Source organism: Peromyscus californicus, unplaced genomic scaffold (genome assembly GCF_007827085.1).
Source record: "Peromyscus californicus insignis strain IS unplaced genomic scaffold, ASM782708v3 Scaffold_11__1_contigs__length_118956290, whole genome shotgun sequence".
Lineage (NCBI taxonomy): Eukaryota > Metazoa > Chordata > Mammalia > Rodentia > Cricetidae > Peromyscus > Peromyscus californicus.
The window spans coordinates 100,479,147-100,500,953 of NW_026294402.1; the positions used below are offsets into that span (position 1 = coordinate 100,479,147).

Sequence of the window (21,807 nt, forward strand, 5' to 3'; positions counted from 1 at the left end):
AGGAGAGGTGCTGTGGACAGCAAACAGGCAATTTCCCTGAGAAATCATTGTATGGGGAGTTAAGGAATAGGGTCATAACTAAAGTGAGAAGTTGAGCCAGGAAAATTAGATTTTTCCTCTCTTGATTAGAAGGATTTGACAGAAGGGTGCACATGATCTATAGTAGACAGAGAGTCTCCAACAAGAATAAGACTGTAATGCTTTAGGGGAATGCCTCAGTGCTTAATAACTGTTCATTCTGTTCAACGCATGGGAGGAAACTCCATAGAGAAGAACAGATTTCTAGAGATCCAATCTAAAACTTGCAACATTTTTATAAATTTCTGGAACATCAGGGGGATGCTGCAAATTTGGTTTCCAATTGAGGCAGAACACTGAGATAAGAAAAATGAGGCACCATTTTCAAACAGATTTGTCAAAAGAAGCTATTTTAAAATGGAATGAGGAGGGTGATGTGGCTCAGAAAAGTAAAATGCCCAAAACCACGTAAAAATGTTTATCTTCACACAGAAATACTGGCTACAGTAACAAGCTATTCTTTATCATATCAGTAAAAAATATTTTTATTACATTTCTTATATGTGTGGGTGTGTATCTGTGTGGGTATGGGGACCTGAGTGCAGATGCCTGTGGGACCCAGAGGCACCTGATACCCTGGAGATGGAGGAACAGGTGGTTGGGAGCTGCCTAACACAGGTGCTGTGGGTTGAACTCAGGTCCTCTGCAAGAGCATTACATGCTCTTAACTGCTGAGCCATCTCTCCAGCCCTTCATAATGATAAAAATTTTAAACGCACATAAAACTCCAAAGTTGCAAAGTACACGGAGAGGGCTGAAGGAAGAGGAAGAAGGTATCCTGGGAGAGAAGCACAGAGGCAGGGGTATACATGAAATGACTGGAGGAAGCATGGTTCAAGATGATTCGTGGCTAGAATTAGCAAGTCAGAGTGTCATCTGGCAATAGCAGAGTGCTAAGAAATATCACTAGGTTAGTGCTCTGGAGAGCAGCTGAGAGTGCTCCCATGCTGAGGCCTCCATGGGGTTTGGGCATGGACCCATCAGACTATAAATTGAGTTTGCCATCCTTCAGATTTCTTCTATTCTAGAACTCGATGTAGCTCTCAGAGCAGAGATGTCACTTGTTTCTTGCAGAGAACAAAATTAGGGAAGGCAGGAAAGCCTGAAAAGAGAAACCAGGAGCCAGGAGACCTTGATTTCGAAGGTCTGATTTGTCAGCAACTCTTGTGGCTCCTGCTGCTGCAAGCCGCAGGAAAATGTAATGGAATTCAGCTACTATCACAAAAGCTACTACTTGGGAAAGTCAAGGACTTCTCCAAAGGTCAAGCCATGGCTTAAGAAGTCTTGGTGATATTTTAGCTTATATATATATATATATATATATATATATATATATATTAGCTTGTTCCTATAGTGATTTTCTTGTAATGCTATGGGTGCTTCCAAGAACTCCTAACAGTGTATTTATCTAAAATACTTATCAAGCATCCAAGGCCGAACGAAACACCTGTCTCCCAGGTCAGGAGGATAGCTTTATTTCTTGTGCAATTTAGGGTGAGACCCTCGTTCCTTACAGTCTTACTACTAGACTCCTAATTTCTTACCTAACCACTTCCAGGAATGTAGATTGAGCACATAAATTCCATTCTTGACTAGCTGATCATTAGCACTCATTTGGGTTATAAAAGAAAGCCTATCGGCCACTGCCTAAGGAAAATTCTTACCTGCCTTTATGACCTCTGCCAGAGGATCGCTCTGGCTTGAGTTTATAACTGAACACCTCAGAGACTTGAGAGGATTTAGAGACATAAGGAGATGGAGAGGAAGAGAGGAGTGGAGAACTTGAGGATGGAGAACTGTAGCTAGTTTTCCTGCCTGGCCCACAGTCAGGACAAATCTCTCTCACCTGCCAGTCCCACAGCCGCTCAGACCCAACCAAGTAAACACAGAGACTTATATTGGTTACAAACTGTATGGCCGTGCCAGGCTTCTTGCTAACTGTTCTTACAGCTTAAATTAATCCATTTCCATTAATCTATACCTTGCCACATGGCTCGTGGTTTACCAGCATCTTCACATGCTGTTTCTCATCGTGGTGGCTGGCAGTGTCTCTCTGACTCAGCCTTCCACTTCCCAGCTTTATTCTCCTCCTTGTCCCACCTACACTTCCTGCCTAGCCAATGGCCAATCAGTGTTTTATTTATTGACTAATTAGCAACACATTTGCCATACAGAACATCCCACAGCAGAGAACTGAGAGGGATAAGGAGGATTTTGACAAGAGAGAAAGTGTGGACAAGATGGAAGATGAGGAAGAGCCAGATGGGGAAGTACTAGCTGGGTAAGAACGACATAAGAAGGACCTAGATGAGGCAGAATTAAGACAAGAGGATTAAGATAGAACTTAGAGGGAACAGTAGATAAAGGTAGAGAGAAATCAGGCAAGAAAGGAGCCAGGCATGAGAACAGAACTGAAGCTGTGTAGATAGGATTTTGTCTCAGAGGAATAAAGTAGATGGACAAAGAGCTCGGTGTGCTGAGATTCATTTTCCGAAAACAATTCTAGCCGTTGGTAGTTTTCTCTTCTGGGCCCCTGGGAAGTATAATATTAAGGCTGGTCCTTTTAATATATATAAGATCCTGGGTCCTGAAAGTGTGTGTGTGTGTGTGTGTGTGTGTGTGTGTGTGTGTGTGTGTGTGTGTGTGTGCAAGCTGACTCCCTCTCACCTTTTATTATAGAAATGGATGCATATGAAGAGATCTTCATAGCCTCCTGAGCAAGAAGATGGCTTCACCCAGCTCCAGGAGCCTCTTGTGGTTTGAATGTGGGATGTTCTCCACTGGCTCCATGTTTGAACACATGGCCCCCAGATGGTAGCGCTGTTTTGCAAGGCTGTTGAACCTTTAGGAGGTGGAGCCTTGCTGGAAGAAATGAGTCCCTGGGGGCGGGCCTTGGTGTTTGCTGGCTGTACCCCATTTCCTGTCATCTTTCCTCTCCCTCACTGCAGATGCCGTGGTGACCCGCTGCCCCGTGCTTCCCCACCACACAAACTGCATCCTTATGGACCTGTAAGCCAAAAATCGACCTTCAGTCCCTCAAGTCACTTCCTGTCCAGTGCTTTGTCAGTTCTGAGGACACTAACACACGCGTGTTTGCTGAGTGATCAATACACTGCAAGTCACTGGACAGGAAATGGAGAGGATCTGCAGTTTGGGGTTTGTGTAAGTTGTTTTGTTTGGGATAAGAAAGGAAGACGGAGGAACATTGATTCCTTGAACATGAGTGGGTCCAAAAATGAAAGAACATCTTTAGAGGAAAATACTCACATATATTAAATATCCTGTACCATTTCAGGAGCTCAGCACTCCCCTGAGCTTCTTCCATTACAGTTGAGAACTCGTTGTCTGATGAGACAGCAGTGAGCAGGTGGCTATTCCTAGCAGAACTAGCCAGCAGAGGGCCAGCAGAACACCCACTCATGCATGTTTATTTCAGATGGATCTGAGTTAATAGGCACTTGGTAGCCATGTAGAAGTGGATTTGTCACTAAGAATGCTCCAGGCCTCTGTTCTCTGGCTTTTAACATGGAGATTGCACATGTGTTCACTTCAGTGCTTTGGGAATACATAAGCATGGACATGAAGGTCTAGTTCCAGGGCTGGGCACTTAGCAGGGTCTAACAACCTGGCTGTTCCTGCCACTGACTCATTAAGACTGCAGGGGGACTCAAGAGACCCCTCCCCGACCCTGACTCTGTGCCACTCACTCTCACACCACCTTACCAATGTCACTATCTTTAAAATGAACAAGGAATATTCTTACCCCAAAAGCGTCATCAAGGAAAACTCTTTCATTGTAAGCAAAGACTGCAAGGCTGATGTCCAGGGCACTGAACTCCATGGTGGCCGTGAGGATGGCCCCTCTACTGGCTGACTGGCCATTGCTGAAGAACACTGCAACTCTCCTTACATTGGTTCCTGAAGATGTCCGCTTGAAAACATTGCGGGCCACAAACCTCATTGCGTTGCCAATGTCCCTGGCCTTCTGGGGGACTTGGTATTTTATCTGGGAAAGAAGCTGAAGGAGATGTTTCTTGTTCCGGTAGTCAGAACCACGGATGAGATAACTGGTATCTGAGTCATAGGAAACCACAGCAACCCGTGCTCCTACAGGACAGTTATTTTCCCTGATGTTGAGGTCCCTGATAATGGAAATGATGATGTCTCTTGTTTCATTGAATCTCCTTTCTGTGATACCAGAGGATTGGTCCAGAGCAAATACCAGCTCTGTTGGATACACAGGGCACTTTTCTATGAAGAAGAAAAGCAAAACTATTAAGAGATTTCACTAAGTCACAGCTATTCCCACACCCTTTACACAGTGACATTGGTTCAGTTGGTAAAACCCAGGCTGCAGTCATCCAGGCATCTAAGGACTCAGATATCCTTACTGCAGTTTAGGTCCTAACAAGACCATCCCGAGGCAGGGTAAGGTTTATACATGAAGGTTTATACATGGTAGCACTTGTGAAATGACAGGTGTGGATGTGGGTCAGAGGGAGGCAGGACACTGAACGTAACATCCAAGAAGCCAAAGTTGATTGCTGTGGGATGTTCTGTATGTCAAATATGTTGCTCTGATTGGTTAGTAAATAAAACACTGATTGGCCAGTAGCCAGGCAGGAAGGATAGGTGGGACAAGCAGAGAAGAGAATTCTGGGAAGTAGAAGGCTGAGTCAGAGAGACACTGCCAGCCGCCATCATGACAAGCAGCATGTGAAGATGCCAGTAAGCCACGAGCCACATGGCAAGGTATAGATTAATGGAAATGGATTAATTTAAGCTGTAAGAACAGTTAGCAAGAAGCCTGGCACGGCCATACAGTTTGTAACCAATATAAGTCTCTGTGTTTACTTGGTTGGGTCTGAGCGGCTGTGGGACTGGCAGGTGAGAGAGATTTGTTCTGACTGTGGGCAAGGTAGGAAAACTCTAGCTACAGTTGATGGAGACAGTATAGATGAGTCAGAGCCCTGTTCCCTGAATCTCCAGTACGTCCTGCCTCCCAGAAAGACAGGAACTACTCTTTAAAATGAGTCAAAAATTGTGATGGGCCCTAGACAGAACAATAGTGTGAGGGCCGCCATGGTCACTGTTGACACTCAGGTCAAAAACATGACACTGACAGGTAGAAAGAGTCACCATCAGCAGAGAAATGTCTGCATAGAAGGCGAAAGTCCTTTTCTCCCAGGGGAGGAAGGCTTTCTTCAAATTGTCCTTATCAAAATACAGAAACCATTTCAGCAATAGTATGGTCAGAACACTCACCTTTCCAACAGGCTGTTTTGAAAAGGGGGGAAAAAAAGACAAAGAGAGATGAATCCATTATGTTTTGGGAACATGGACCAAAAAAATTAAACAGTAGAATCCCAACCAAACTGAAGATTTGGGTCCTCACTTAAAATGGGGCTAATTTCTAAGTTGTGGGGAGCCATGGTTAAAAGACCAGAGAGCAGTCCACAGAACTGTGTTGATTTGGGAGCATTTCGGGCCATTTCCCCTGTGAGCCAGAGCTGGCCGACTTCAGCAGAATTCTCACTGAAGTTGAAAGGCCCATGACTTGTCGTAGAAGCCGACTAGATGAGGCCCTGATTAAATGGCCAGATAGCTGAAATCCAATTTGCTTTGTCTCTCATCTTAGAGCCTTTGGAGACTCATTCAGCAGCACAAGGCTAAAATATGGGATCTGATTTTCTTTCCTGATGAATGCCTTGGGAACCTCTATTTGGAGAACCATGGGGGCGGGTGTTTTCAAATAAACTTTGTCTCTGATTAAAAATGCGGCGATTTTTCACTTCCAGAGGTTTCCCCAAGGACTTCTGTGGGCAGGGCAGCATCTGGTCTCACTATAAATCTACAGCACACCAAGGGAAGTGCTGGGAAATCTTGAAGAAACCCCGGGCCTGACAGTTTGCATGTTTAGTTGACTCCATTCCCGGGAAGCAAATGAATCATTCCAATCTTCCTTTTTTTTTTTTAAAGTTCACCAACACTGGTGACAAACCAGCTTCCAGGGCACACGAGCCCTCACGGCAATCCTACCAAAACCCAGTGTCTATCTTAGTCCTGCGGTCAACGAGATGCCCACAGCCATCAGACAGCGCATGTAACCTACAACTTCCTCCTTATCCCAGGGCTGAAAAGAGCTCTCCATGTGTTGACTTTAGACCTGTGAGACAGGCTAGGTTTGAGTCTACAAAGTGGGGTGACGTGGGGAGAAATCACCTCACCTTGCTTGGTGTGTTTATTTCCCTAGCATTCTCCTTATATAGCTCCCCTCACAGCACTGAACGTTGGCAGCCTCCCATTCTAGTCTCAATCATCCCCTTGCCCCATATTCCTAGATTAATTTTATTCTCAGGGGAGAGTCCCAGCTACCAGTTTAGAATTTGGCCCTCGTCTGGATGGGCAGTGGTGGCACATGCCTTTAATCCCAGCACTCGGGAGGCAGAGGCAGGCAGATCTCTGTGAGTTTGAGGCCAGCCTGGTCTACAAAGCGAGTTCCAGAACAGGCTCCAAAGCTACACAGAGAAACCCTGTCTCGAAAATAACAAAAACAAACAAACAAAGACCTTGGCTCTAGTCCCTGGGTAAAAGAGAGCTGGTGCAGGACAGGGGATCTACAGATGTGAGACCAGGGTCCAACCTCAACAGAGCCTTGGTGATGCCTTATACCAAGCCATGAAGGCCTGCCACCCAACTTCTATCTCCATTCTATAAGTGGGAGCTCAGTGCTAACCCACTCTCTCTACCAGATTATGCAACCCACCTACCCTTTCTCCAGCTAATTATAGGCTGACTCCTTTCAGTCAATGCTGGGGAATCTTTTCCCTCCAAATCTCAAACTCTCCAGGAACTACCCTTCCTCCTTACCCTGGGTCTCCCTGGGGAAGACATTTGGTCTCCCTGAGGAGGCTGGCAATGCCTAGAGAGACTGATCAATCACTTCCCCCATCACAGCTCCTCTTCGCCTCCTCTCCTGTGCTGAAGAGACTTCTAGCTCTTAAGGTCTTTCACACTAACCTTTCCACCTGATCTCCTTGTGGATGCATATGGGCAGGGACACTTACCCATGTACATGCAGAAGCCAGGGGTGGGCAGGGGAGACACCCAGTGTCTTCCTTGGTTGCTCTCTACCTTATTCTTGGGGAATAAGCCTCTTATTGAACCTGGAGCTCACCATTCTTTTACAGGCTGGTGACCAGCAACAAGCTCTTTGATCCTCTTTGATCCTCCCCCAGTGCTGGAATTACAGATGTGCACAGCTGTGGTGTGCCCACTGTGTGCACAACAAAGTGCCTAGCTACAGGTTTGTTTGTTTTTAAGATTTTTTATTATGTAAACAGTGTTCTATCAGCATGTATCCCTGTAAGCCAGAAGAGGGCACCAGATCTCATTACAGATGGTTGTGAGCCACCATGTGGTTGCCAGGAATTGAACTCAGGACCTCTGGAAGAGCAGCCAGTGCTCTTAACCTCTGAACCATTTCTCCAGCCCCCTAGTTACATTGTATGTGGATGGTGGGGACCCAAACTCATGCTTTTACACAAGTGCTTGTCCCCATTGAACCACCTCCCCAACACCTCAGCTCTTCCTCTCTGTCAAATCCCTTTTTAAAGATTTAGGGTTCCATTCTGTACAACTTGATCCTTCTTCATTCTCAGCTTCACGACTTCATCCCTCACCTTCTGTCTCTCTAGTTTCACAGTCTTGGGAAGCATCATTATTTCACCCACACATGAGTGACTCCAATATCTAAATCATTAAGTAATTAACCAACTACATCTATAGCCCCAGGGTCCATCCCTTGAGTACTCTGCCCCCTCCCATCATTTTGCTTATAGTTGTCATATTAATAATGGAGCTAGTTCATGAGCCTTTGGGAGTGTCTTATCTCCCATATGCATATTGCCTCTTCCTATATGCATAACACCTTATGAGCACATGCTCTTATGCTTTTTCTTCCACTTCGGATGTGAGATGTCCCTCCAGTTCCAAGGCAATCCTATTACAGAGGCTCCTCACCAGAGAGTTCAGCCTCCTGATTCCACACACCCACTTTACACTCAGTCCCAAGTGTTCTCACCAACCACAAATGTTCTTGACCACATACTCACAACTATGGTTCCGCAGGAACTGGATCAGATCACAGGGCTAGAAAGGTTAAGAGAGGACAAACATGAGTGCAGTGACCTTCTGGGGCACGTGTTTAGTTCCCAATGAACTGGTATTGGTTTTGTTTATTTTCATCAATAAAGAGATACATACGGAATACATGGGCTGCCCTGCTGTGCCTTTAGGACCCTAAGGAGGGAAAGAGCAAGTTATTGATTTGTGAACTATAGTTTTTAGTAAGAAAATTTTAAAAAATTAAACATCTCCTCCTTTATTGGAAGTAGAAACGGCAGAATGTGGCTAAGTACTATGGAGCCTGGTGGGTCAATTACAGAGAGCTTTTCCCACTCCTATCAAGAGTGTATATTATTTTTTTGTTTGTATTAAAGATGCTAACCTTAGAAGAAGTTTTTCTAAAGGAGGCTTTTTCTAATTATTTTTTTCCTAATTATAAGCAGCAGACTTTCTCCACAGGGTAGAACAAAGGAGATAGATGTATTGAGCATGCAGAGGTAGATTATCTTACAAATCAAGATGCTTAAAATGCAAAAGGCAATAAGCCTCAGTATATCTAAAAGAACCAAAGGCAATTGCATCGCAAATGAGATTTACACAAAAGAGGAGCATACATGCTAAGCTCATAAATGACACAAGACTGAGGAACAAAGTAATATAAATAGCTGGGGAGGGTGTTTACTGTGAGATTGAATCTCTTTGTAATGTCAGAAGCTACGCCCATAAAATCTCACTAACATGACTGCCCAAGTATGACTGAACAAGGATGAAACCAATAGAATGTCAAGGAGAATGGGGTAAAGTCCATGAGGCCTCAATATGACATAAAGAATAAGCAACATAAGAATAAATTATAAGCAACTGAGGAAAGCTGGGAGTGGGAAAGGTAGTCTTCCCCAGGAAAAAGAACAGCAATTGGCTGTCCAGTGCTAAATAGTCAGCCCCCAAAGCATGCATACAAGTAACATTATACAGACTGAAGAAGTTATATTTAAGTATATGTATATGTGTGTGTATTGTATGTGTATGATATATTATGAATATATGTATGTAATGTGTGTAATAAAATATATTAGGAATATATATACATTTATATGTGCAATAATAATTAAGGAACAGCCGGGCAGCGGTGGTGCACACTTTTAATTCCAGCACTCAAGAGGCAGAGCCAGGCAGATCTCTGTGAGTTCAAGGCCAGCCTGGTCTACAGAACAAGATCCAAGACAGGCACCAAAACTATACTGAGAAACCCTGTCTCAAAAAAACAAAACAAAACAAAAAAAATTAAGGAACATAGAGGCCATATAGTTAAAGGAGAGTGAGGAGGAGCATGTGGGAGGGTATAAAGGAAGGAAAGGGAAGAAGAAATGTAATTATATTAGAATCTCAGAAATAAAAATAAAGAAACAAATAGTTAGGTGAGATCAAGCAGGGATGGCTTCTGGAAAGACATCAGCCCTGGCCCTCTTCCATTTGAGTTTTTTCCCTTTGCTTCTCTTGCTTCTTCTTCCCAGGATCAGGCTTCTCATTGGTCATGGTTTTTAATGTATTTGCTAGTGCATTCATTTCAGAAAAAATAATGCATTATATACTCAAACTCAATCATTCCCTTGGGCACTCCCCCCACCCCGGCCAGGTGCTTAACCAGAAATGTCAGGATAGCCAACCTCAGTTCTAAATGACAATCGATTTATCTGTCTGAGTATCCATCATCCATCCATCACCCATCCATCACCTATCCATCATCCATCCATCATCCATCCATCACCCATCCATCATCCATCTATCATCCATCCACCATCCATCACCCACCCATTATCCATCCATCATCCATCCATCACCCATCCATCATCCATCTATCATCCATCCATCATCCATCACCCATCCATTATCCATCCATCATCCACCCATCACCCATTCATCATCCATCATCCATTCACCATCCATCATCCATCCATCACCCACCCATTATCCATCCATCATCTATCCATCATCCATCCATCACCCATTCATCATCCATTCATCATCCATCATCCATTCATCACCTATCCATTCATCATCCATCGTCTATCATCTATCCATCCATTATCCATCATCCATCCATCCATCCATCATCTATCACACATCCATCATCCATCCACCCATCAGTCCACCCATTTAGCCATCCAATAATAGTTAACTGTCTGCCAAATGCTGAGGTGGCCTGTTGTATGCTTCTGATTTAACCAGAGCTGTGTGCTGTCCATGATTCTAACCAGTGAAGAAATCACTAAGAGTCTTTAAGTCATAGTCTCCTTTCAAATTAGGACAGAAAATGGGAAAGAACACAGTTACTCACACAGAGAAACAGTTTCAGGGTAATACAGAGAGTAGGAGCTACATTTTGCAGAAGGTCAGGAGTAGGAAGAGTTTATCCTGAAAGAGATCTTAAGAGTAACTCCAGGTGCTAGAGAGATGGCTCAGAGATTAGGAGCACCTGATGCTCTTGCAGAGGTCCCAGGTTCAGTTCTAGGCACCCATGTGCAGCCATCTGTAACTCCAGTTCTGGAGTACCCAAGGTCTGACCTCCATGGGCTCATGCATGCATGTGGTACACAGACACAGACACACACACACAGAGAGAGAGAGAGAGAGAGAGAGAGAGAGAGAGAGAGAGAGAGAGAGAGAGAGAGATTTAAGAGTAACTCCAAGCAAGTCCTTAACAAAAGCTAAGAACCAAGAACCTGAGACAAAGACCACACCCCAATTAAAGCCATAGGACCTGGAAAAAAGATGAACTTGGAGTAGAGAAGACTTGCCCAAAGATTAGCTGTTCTCCCACATGACCATACTCACCCATTCCATAATGCATATAGTGGAGTATCCTTTACAAATAATTATTATATTCTACTATGGAGTCATTTGTCCAAGAAACCATCTGCAAGTTTTGCTTTGCTAGATCCCAAGTTCAAGAATTCTTCAGTGCCTAAAAAGCATTTCATGCAGTCTTAGAGCATTTACGTTGTTGTCTGGGTCTCCTCCATGTCGCAGGTGCTGGTGGTATTTAGTTCTGCCCTAACTCAGCTTAAGAGGGACACTTAATTATCAACCACGTGAGAAGCAGTGAAGCAGATGCAGGTCTACCTGGGGAGGCATGCCTGGCTCTGCCTGGGGATGCTTCCAGAGACAACATGTTTCTCATAATGGAACCAGATTGGAAGTTGTGGTTACATTTCCAAATCTCTCTAGAGTCCAAATAAAGGCTAAAAAGGCAAGAAGAGTGGTTCTGGCAAACTCTTATCTACCAACCTGCTTTGCATGCTGGAACTCTGTCAAGATTCCTCCATGAAACCTAGGCAAGCCCATCCCTATTACAAAGGCTTCAGCGATAAATCATAACAGTGAATATCCGCATTGCACTTACAGTTCACGGTGTTTGATCCCTACAACTAATTTTTCAGCGAGGACAGGGACATGTCATCTTCATTTTAATAATAGACTGAGAGACACAGTGACTAGGTGCTCGAACCCAGTGCTTCTGTCTTGAAATTCCGCATCCTTCCCATTGGGAATACCAGAAACCACCACACATCAGTCAGTTCCCACGTGTACTCACTCTCCGTCCGGGAGGGCCTTGAGACCCCTGAAGCCCACTCTCGCCTTTCAAGCCTTGAGAGAGCTGAAAAAAAGAAGACACAAGTGTAGTTTCTACATTTTCTGTCCATGGAGACTATCTCAGGCTTAATTTTTAATTTTATATATGTCGGTGTTTTGCCTGTATCTGTAGACAGAGACCATGTGCATGCAGCACCCATGGAGGCAAGATGGCATTGAATCCCCTAGAACTGGAGTTACAGATGGCTGTGAGCCATCATGTGGGTACTGAGAACTGAACCCAGATCCTCTGCAAGAGCAGCCAGTGTTCTTAACCACCGAGCCATCTCTCCAGCACCAGGATTATCTTAGTTTAAATGAGATGTTATACCTCCCAAAAATTGTTTTTAAAAGAACAGCTGGACTGAAGCACGTATCTCTGTTTGTCACAGTGCTTATCTAGAATGTATGGGTTCCATCCTTAGCATCATAAATAATAATGGTGATATTGAATAATAATTTAATTAAAAATAAAAGGTAGCAGCTTATTCAAATCAAGTAAATTCCTTGCTCATAATACAAGCCACCAACTCTTAATCCTTGGTGAACATCCATTTCCCTCTTGTCCCTTTATTTAGTGCCACAGAGTGTTCTGACACTGGCCATAAACTTACATCTAAATTAGTCAGAGCTGGGATTAGTGCTAACAAAACAAGGCACACAAAGATTGTGTAAAAACCTTTGTCTATAAAGATCAAACAATAAGGGCTGGAGAGATGCCTCCCAGGCTAAGAGCACTTGCTGTTCTTACAGAGGAGCCAGGCTCCCTTCCCGGCACCAACATGGCATCTCACAACTATCTGCAACTCCAGTTCCAAAGGATCCAGTGCCCTCTTTGGACCTCCAAGGGCACCAGGCACATACATGGTATACATGCACAAATGCAAGCAAACACTCATACATGTAAAATAAAAATAAAAACACATGTGCTTGTTTTGTCCTATTCCAATGTGGTTTTGCTTTATGTTCTGTTCTATTCTATTCTATTATATTATATTCTATTCTATTCTATTCTATTATATTATATTATATTATATTATATTATATATTCCCTTAGAAGCCTGTTTGTTTTCTAATGAGAGACAGAAAGAAGGTGGATCTAGATGGAGAGGATGTGGGAAGAAATTGAGAGGAGTAGAGGGAATGGAAATTCTAATCAGGATATATTATATGAACAAAAAATCTATTTTCAATAAAATATAAAATAAATAAACATTTTAAAATCAAATAATAAAAATGACTTCCCACATACAAGATGGTACATGAGAGGACTATGTTTATTCCCCAAACTCAAAAGAGAGATACTAACAAACTATAGGCAGCTTAATGCCAAGGGCTTCTTGAACTACATCTCTCCCATGCGCGCAGAGTGACTGTGACATTGCACTCAGACTTTAAAATAAAAAGATGCTAGTCTCAGTCATTTGTACTTAAGAAAACATAGTCTTCTACTCTTCGTGGCTAATTAGAACACTTCAGTATCATACCTCCCTTAAAACAATATCCATCCAGTCACCTTGTGGATAATGGATAATGGAATCATCAGACAGCCCCCTGGGACAAAAGGAAGATATCAGCTTCAATTCCAAAAGACTGAAGGCACTGGTATTTCTCCAACAACCAATCACCAGTTTGTAAATCTTAAAAATAACGGAACCATAGACTTGCAGAGCAGAAAGCGACCGTGTGCGTCACTAGCTTCAGTTCTGATATTCTGGAAATAGAAGCCCTAAGAAAGTGTGCCAAAGGTCACATGACTAGTGAGTGGCTTTCAAGATGCCCTTGAAATGAATCAACAATCCACACTTACTATCACAGTAAGAAAGATGAGGTCTACAAAAAAAGGTTTATTCTTTCCAGAATATGGGCCACTTACAGTCAGTCCCTTGAATCCTTTGGGTCCAGGTCCCCCAGGAATTCCAGGATCTCCAGCATCACCCTGATTCAGACAGATCAAGACATTAAAATCTTTGCTATGAAAGAATGGAAAAATTCTCTCCAATCAATACTTAAACTGATCTTGTAAACATTATCTAAGGAAGGCTAATATAGCAATTAATGCATCTTGACATGGTAGCGTTAGATATTAAAACTATTTTCAATACTCTAATAATCCAAATATTTATATATAAATATCAATTCAATAACCTTCCAGATGCTAAAAACAATCAGAGAATATACTAGAAAAACATGAAATATTGATTACCTAAAGTATTAAAGAATAACTTCCTAGTTCTATGAGTTACTTCTTGAAAAGTTGAAGGTAAAAATAAAATATTAATCTTGGAATAAGGAGATGTTCCAGCTGGAAAAAGTGCTAGTGGCACAAGACTGAGGACCTCAGCTCAATCCCCTGGGATCCATGTAAAAACAGCCAGATGTAGTGGTGCACATCTGTAATGCTAGCACTCCTGTGGTAACATCCCTCCCTCTGCAAACACACTACATTTTTTAAGTTTAAGAATTTATTTAAAAGTTGTGACAGTATGCACAAGACCTTCTCAAACTCAAGCCAGGACAGAACCCCAGCATGGGGTAGAAGGAAGAGTAAAGAGGAAGTCCCACCCCTAGCTAAGGAACTATTGGCAGTTGATAGCTTTTGAGAGATGGAGAGTCAATTTTCTCTAAGGGTGTCACTGGAGGTAGATTGACCCTGTTCCCATGGAAGGCCACACATCTAAGAGTGTAAGAACAGTGCAGACTGTACTTGATGGGGTTTTTTAATTGGGAATGGGGCAAAGTTTGGTGGGTATGAAAGGGGAATGGATCTATGAGAAATTGGGGTAGGGGTAAATATTATCAAGATACACTGTAAAAAAATCTCAAAGAACTAATGAAAAAAAAGAAAGTAACTGAAGATGTAAAAATAAATTGAAAGCATAAAGGTTCATTTAAAGAAATTCAATCTGACTTTGGTAGTAGTTACTTAATAATATGTTCATTTCACATTGATCAATAAGTTGTTACATGTCTCCCTTTGTCAATAAATCGGAAAATAGATCCTCTGTAATGAGAACTCTCTTTCTGAGAGTCATTTCTAATCTCTTCCTAAACTCTTGTCTGTCTCAGGTAGTCCATCAGCAAGAAGCACTTCTCAGATGTTCTCCTGGAGATGGTTCATTAGATAGATAGGCTACTTTAGACCCAGACTGCTCATCTTGACTGGGGCCTTACGGGGACAAAGCCGTTCTGGAGTTTGGGAAAACATAGTACCGAACCCTAGTGTGCACAGAGGGAATGAGGGTGACCTCTGCTGAAATTACAGGCATGTCTGGCTCTACAGCATGCAGACAGATTATCTAACAGACAACGAGGGATTTGAAAGGTGTTAAGTCGAGCACCGACTAGACTAAGAGCTTTGACTCATTTGGGTGGTGACAATAGTAAAGATGCTGAGCAGAACCAATGGAAGCAAGTACTTCAGGAAAATATTGTCCCCCATGAAAAGGAGGAAGAGATCCACCCACCCAGCCTCTAGAGAGCACCCTGATGGGAAGACGATGGCACCAAAGGAGATGCCGACTTGCTGGGAAGTCTACCCTTGGGGTTAGTTGGGAGAGGTAGAGCTGGGTCCCCTGGTTCTGGTACTTTGTTCCTGTCTTGAGAAGAAGGGGTACCTAAAGAGATACAGTTGTCCATTGATCTCAGAGAAGCTCAGGTAATGCACAATAATGACAGGTCCCTGGGATGTGACCAAGTCACTAAGCCTTAAGAAATGACAGCAGGGAAGTCTTAGAGTTTCTGAAGTGTTTTTAGATTTTCTAGAATTAATATTTGGTAGATTACTGTGACTGCCAGCTTTTATGCCAACTTGACACAGGCTAGAGTCATCTGAGAAGTGCTGGGGATGGCTTTCTGTATGTTCTGAATGTGTTGCTCTGGTTGATTGATAAATAAAATGATAAAATGCTGATTTCCAGTAGCCAGGCAGGAAGTATCGTATAGGCAGGATAAACAGAGAGGAGAATGCTGGGAAGTGAAAGGCTGAGTGAGGAGATGCTGACAGCCACTGCCACCATGAGAAGTAAGATGTGAAGTACCGGTAAACCACAAGGCACATGGCAACTTATAGATTAATAGAAATGGGTTAATTTAAGATATGGGAACTAGACAGCAAAAAGCCTGCCATGGCCATACAGTTTATAAGTAATATAAGTCTCTGTGTGTCTATTTGGGTCTGAGCAGCTGCGAGCTGGGTGGGACCAGGAAAACTTATAGCTATAAATGGTGCCCAACGGCTCGAGTTTCCACCTAAGTTCCTGCTTCATGTCTTATACAGGTGGTGAGATGCTACAATATGTGGGCTTGAGCTACTCTATGGTGGGTTTGTGGCGGAAGAAAAAATTAAGAAAATGTTCCCTCCAGATTGGCCCATGGGCAAACCTGTGATGCATTTTCTTGGTTTGTGATTGATATGGGAGGCCCCAGCCCATGGAGGTTGGTGCCACCTCTGGGAAAGTGGTCCTGGATTGTATAAGAAAGCAGGTTGAGCCAACTTTGAGGAGAAAGCCAATGATCAGTGTTCCTCCATGGCTTCTGCTTCAGTTCCTGCCTCCATGTTCCTGCCCTGCTTGAGTTCCTGCTCTGGCTTCCTGGAATGATGGACTACAATCTATAAGATGAACTAAATCCTTTCTTCTCCAAGTTGCTTTAGGCCACAGCATTTCACCAAATCAATAGGAACCCTAACTAAAACAGCTATCAACAGTTATTATAGTAATAATAACCTGGTTGTCTTTGATTGTAAACCAGTATCCATAGTTTTTCCCCCATCAGTAGGAACTATGTCCCAAGACCTTTAGTGGGTGGCTGAAGCCAAAGGTAGACTCTTTTCTATTCTAAACTTATATACCTATAAAAAAAACAATTTAATTCATAAAAAGAAAGATGTTAAGTCAAGAAGGCAGTATAATTAGACTATACTTTGAGGGTAAAAATCTAGTAAACGTGATACTTGTTGTCAACAGACAGAAAGAAACTGGAAATGGGAGATGACTGAGGAGGACGGTGGGATTTTCAGGTGAGAGGAACCCAAAGTCAAAATAACGCTGGATTAATAACAATAACTAAGGTGGTGAATGAGATCACCAAGCCAGAGAACTAATCCAGAGAGGCTGCCAGGAGGTTAGAGGGCCAAGGTAGAGATATGGATCACTGGAGTGGAGGAAGGTGGGGTATCAGGCAACCGAGGCAGGATGTGATCTTTTCCAATATAAAGACTCACAGGGTTAAGACGGCCATTCCCAGTGAAGCCCAGAGGAAGCCACTGACCAGCTTCCCCACCCCTCCCCACCTCCTGCTGTACTCAGACCAATGGCTCATCTCATTTCTCAAGAAGGCCATCCATGGTAATGGCAAAAGAAGAAATTCTTATGCACCTCACCTTCTGCCCTGGATCCCCAGGGAATCCTGTTGGGCCCTGTAATTTTCAGCAGAGAACATATGTAAGTCAACAGATCACTTCCTCCACACCATCATTTCTTCTGGGTATATTTAGGTTTGATTTATTGATTGAGAAAATAATTGTTTTGCATATTTACCTTAACTCCTTTTCTTCCTGTCTGGCCATAGCCTGGGATGCTGTGATCTCCCTGCAAGCACATTAGTTCATTTCAGTTTCTCCAAAGCTGTCTCCATGGGGAGACTGTGGTGTTTGGAAATAAGAGCTGTGGATGGGAGGGTGGGAGGGGCCTCACTTCCTGACGTCTTTTTTCCCCTGTCCTGGAGATTGAACCCAGAGCCTCATGTATGCTAGGCAAAGGTCCTACCACTGAGCTATAGTCCCAGGCCCCTCACTTCCTACTGTGTACTCTCCTACTTCTTTGGCCAGCTCCACTCTACAAACACTGCAGGAGTCAGAGGATAGTCACTCTGAATTTGTACATTCACCAGCTTCTTATTTGGAAAATTAGGAGTTGATCCAAAAAAATATGACTGAGGAATCCAACCAAAGACTTATAAATGGGGGCTGGAGAAACGGCTCAGTGGGTAAGAGCAATGGCTGCTCTTGCAGAGGACCTGGGTTCAATTCCCAGCACTCACAGGTGGCTCACAACCCTCTTTAACTCCAGCTCCAGGGGATCTGATGCTTTCTGACCTCCACAGGCACCAGGCATGCATGTGCTGCACAGACATACATACAGGCACTCACACTAATATATAAAATTAAAATAAATACATCTTTTTTAAAAGAACTATAAATGGCCAATAGATATTGGCGTGGACCACATGGTGACCACTGCTGCTTGACAGAATTCCAGCATTTTTACATTGCAGATCACAATTCTCCAGTATCCTTTTACTTTCATTTTTAATGATTCTCACTATGTGTTATAGGAGTTATGCCTTTTCCTTTCAGAAATGTGTGCGGGCTGCTGTGGAGGATGAGGATGTATACAATAGTAGGCCCTTTAGACAAAATAATTATTTTGAAAAATTCCCCACTACCATGAAACCACATAGCATAACTCTGCACACAAGAATATCCAATTGTGCGTGCGCGCGCACACACACACACACACATACCCCATGCCACCACCACCCCCCACCTTCAGTATCCCCCCCTGTCCTCACACACACCCATTACACCAAGAATAGAGAAGTTAAAGATTTACTGACTGACACACCTGGTCCCATGGATGAACACACACTAGCAAGGGAAACAAAGGTCCAAATCCAGAGCCTAAGGCCATTAAGTGCAAGAGTTCACTTAAGAGTTAGTAAGTACAGAGGAATCGGAATGGTATGGCATAGTGGAAAAAGAGTAAGACATCAGGACCTTCCTTTTGGGGGGCACATGAGTGGATCAGTCCCATACAGTAAGACTAAGACACAAAGGAACACAATTAGGAAACAGCTCAATGCTTATGCTGCATGGGGCAAACGGTGTATCGTGCCCCTTGACAAATGAAAATCACTCTTACAGGTTTGTTTCCCAGGACTCAGTGTGTGACACCTCCTGACCAGAGAGACTGAAATCATGCAGGAGGAAATGTAAGAGGGCACCAGGCAGGGTTACTGAACCTCAGAGGACATTAGAGGACAATAGGCATTTAGATTCTTGCTGAAAACTGCTGTGATAAAGCTGATGACAGCTTTCATCCGGGAATCATTAGGTCTGCTTCCAATCTTGCTGTGTCTAAACTACTGTGCAATCACGAGTATAAAAGGTGTAGCCTTTTTTCAGCAAAGCAGCAGCCATCCTGATTCACCCTCCGATTGGGTCAGTCTCCTTCCTTTGCCCTACACCTCCTCTTTGGGACCCAAACCCCTGCTGGAGCTGGACTCTGGCAAGACATTAGTGGGGAAATAGGTTCACTCTCACTGATAACCAAAAAAACTGAATTTGAAACAATTAATGAGTTGCCATTTTTGGCAGTGGTTAAAAGGAAAAAGAAAAGGTTACAATAGCCATTGTTGGTGTGGAGACCCTAAAACAGCCAAACTCCTGCATGTAATCCATGGGTCCATGTAATGTTTGAACATTTCTAAGAGTGTTTGAAAACATATTTCAAAGCCCTAATTAAATGTATGCATATCTGACCTAGCTATGAAAATTCTAGAACTTTCTATACAGAAATTAATTATGGTACTAGGGGTGTAGCTCAGTTGTAGAGCCTTGAGCACACATGAAGCCCAGGAGTCTATCCCCAGACCCCAGGCCCTTCCAAAAGAAATCATTGGTATGTTGTTTATGACAGCATAAAATGGAAATATTTATATAAATTAAATATCTAATAATAAGAGATCAGTCAAAAACAAAGAATGTGCCCAAGCCAAGTTCCACAAAGAGACAAATTAGTAGTGAGAAGCATAGAAGGAGACTTATTCATTGAGGCCATACTGGAAAGAGGGGCAAAGAGACTTGGTGGTGCCCTTCAGAGGAATATTTTGAAACTACTGAAGTGACATTGAGAGAACACAATGGCCTGGGAAAGAGTTGCTAGCAAGAGGGGAAACTGAGTCATGCTGCTTTTCTCTTCACTCTGTCTAGGATGTTAAGCGTGAGTATCTCAAAATGGCCAAATATGGTAATGTTTCTTTTTCCATCACTTCCCATTTTCATGCCTACGAAACTTACATTTTCCTCTTTTCTTTTGTTAATCCCACCAATCAAGAATAAGACCACTACCACAGTTTAAAGCCACATTTGAAGCAAGCTTCAATACTGGCCAGTATTTAATACTGGTGGATGGGCTCTGGCTAGGTTCATTTCTAGTCCTTCCGGCCCCCCCAAAAAAAAAATGGCCCTGAATCAAGTTTTGCAAGGGCTTAAGAAGGAAAACCATGGTCCAATCAGGGACAAGCAGACATCCTAAAGTATTTCCTGCCTGTGAACATCCTGCCCACATGTGATCAAGCTCATGGAGCAGATGGGTCAAACAAACTTGTTTAGGGGATTGAAAACTTGTGACTTGTTATCTCACATAAACAATAGCCTCCAGCATTTCAGGAACTATCTGTCTTTGGGCAAGGGACTTGCAGATCAGAGGTGTTTTTTGTTTCATGGATCTCTATGGCATAGTAATTAAAACTTAAAATGTAACTTTGGCTCTCACACTTTCTACTTTTGAGTATTCATGTTTTAAAGCCGAATCACAGACAGATGGGCACTTCTTTGTTTGTTTTGAAATCGGAGTCTCTCCCAGCCTTCTTTTAGTTTATGTAACATCCTACAGGTTCAACCATGTCGTATACATAACAGGATTCCCTTATTATGTTTAAGCCTGAATAGTATTCCATCACATAGATATACCACAGTGTTTTTATCCACTCATCCACAGATGGGCACTCGAGGTTGACTCCATAGTTTGGCTATACTTGGTAAATTTTCTACTATTTAATATCTACATATAATTTTATAGCTAACATAAAGTAACCCTCCTTGTATTGGCTGTTCCTATACTGAGATTTTGGTTCAGTAGGGCAACTAGGCCTGAGTGTGAGCCTTAAAAAGCAATGGCCTGTTTCTTGACCCTATTCCTCTGCTTTCTGTCACCCTAGGGTTTTACAAGGGGAGAGAGATGGGCTGTTTTGTTTTTCAACCAAAATGTAACTACACGGTCTCGCTGGTTGTTAAAATACTGAAACGCCCTGTTCTCACTCACTTGTTCCTCTCTGCCTTCACCTCATCTCCTCCAACCCCCCCCCACACATACACACACACACATACACATACACACACACATACACACACACACACATACATACACACACATACACACACACACACATACACACACACACACACACATACACACACACACACACACACACACACACACACGACAAAAAGGCCGGGTGCACAGCAAGTCAGCAACAGATGGAGAACTGCCTCATATCCTCCTACCCCGGGTGCTGGAGCCCACACTGCCCCCCATTTCCCCTTGCCTTAGAACCAAGTATTCAAGCCTCATACCCGTTCTCCTCGCTGCCCAGGGGGTCCTACTGGTCCTGGGCCTCCAGGAACTCCAGGTTCCCCCTAGTAAAAGAAGAGAGAAAACACTCAGGTCAGCAAAGTCAAACCTGCTGCAGGCAGTTCTGTCCACTAAATGAGGGGACACAAGGTCCTCAGTGGGCAGCCAGCACTCAGTAGGGCTAGGGTGAAAGACACAATACGTCTACCCAGAGAGTAGCAGAACATAGCTCAGGGCTGACCTCTGAGGACTTTTTAAGGCTATATAGTATTCCACCGTGTGTATATACCACAGTGTTTCCTGCTCTCCTAGTGTCAACTGAGGACTTTTTAAGGCTGTATAGTATTCCATTGTGTATACATACCACAATGTTTCCTGCTCTCCTAGTGTCAACAGACTGGGAAAAGTAAGGGTAGAAAGTTCACTCTAGGGAAACTGACTCATTTGCTAATGTATTCACTCACACAATAGTTGCTTATTGCTCTGGAAAATGAATGACCCAATATGATAAATGTAGTCCTACCCTTACTAAGCACAGTATGGTTAGAAAGAG

At 43.2% G+C, this 21,807-nt stretch overlaps 1 protein-coding gene across 1 annotated transcript in view; it reads right to left on the reverse strand.

The window, feature by feature from the left end:
- Positions 1-21,807, reverse strand: part of Col6a5 (collagen type VI alpha 5 chain) — a 100,610-nt gene that overhangs the window by 29,051 nt on the left and 49,752 nt on the right. The window contains exons 24-32 of the mRNA XM_052730626.1: positions 21,257-21,319; positions 17,379-17,429; positions 17,222-17,257; positions 13,715-13,777; positions 11,801-11,863; positions 8,344-8,379; positions 8,193-8,229; positions 5,344-5,355; positions 3,842-4,329 (exon numbers count right to left, since the gene is read on the reverse strand). Coding sequence (XP_052586586.1) covers positions 3,842-4,329; positions 5,344-5,355; positions 8,193-8,229; positions 8,344-8,379; positions 11,801-11,863; positions 13,715-13,777; positions 17,222-17,257; positions 17,379-17,429; positions 21,257-21,319 — 849 coding nt within the window. The remainder of the gene's footprint in view (positions 1-3,841; positions 4,330-5,343; positions 5,356-8,192; positions 8,230-8,343; positions 8,380-11,800; positions 11,864-13,714; positions 13,778-17,221; positions 17,258-17,378; positions 17,430-21,256; positions 21,320-21,807) is intronic.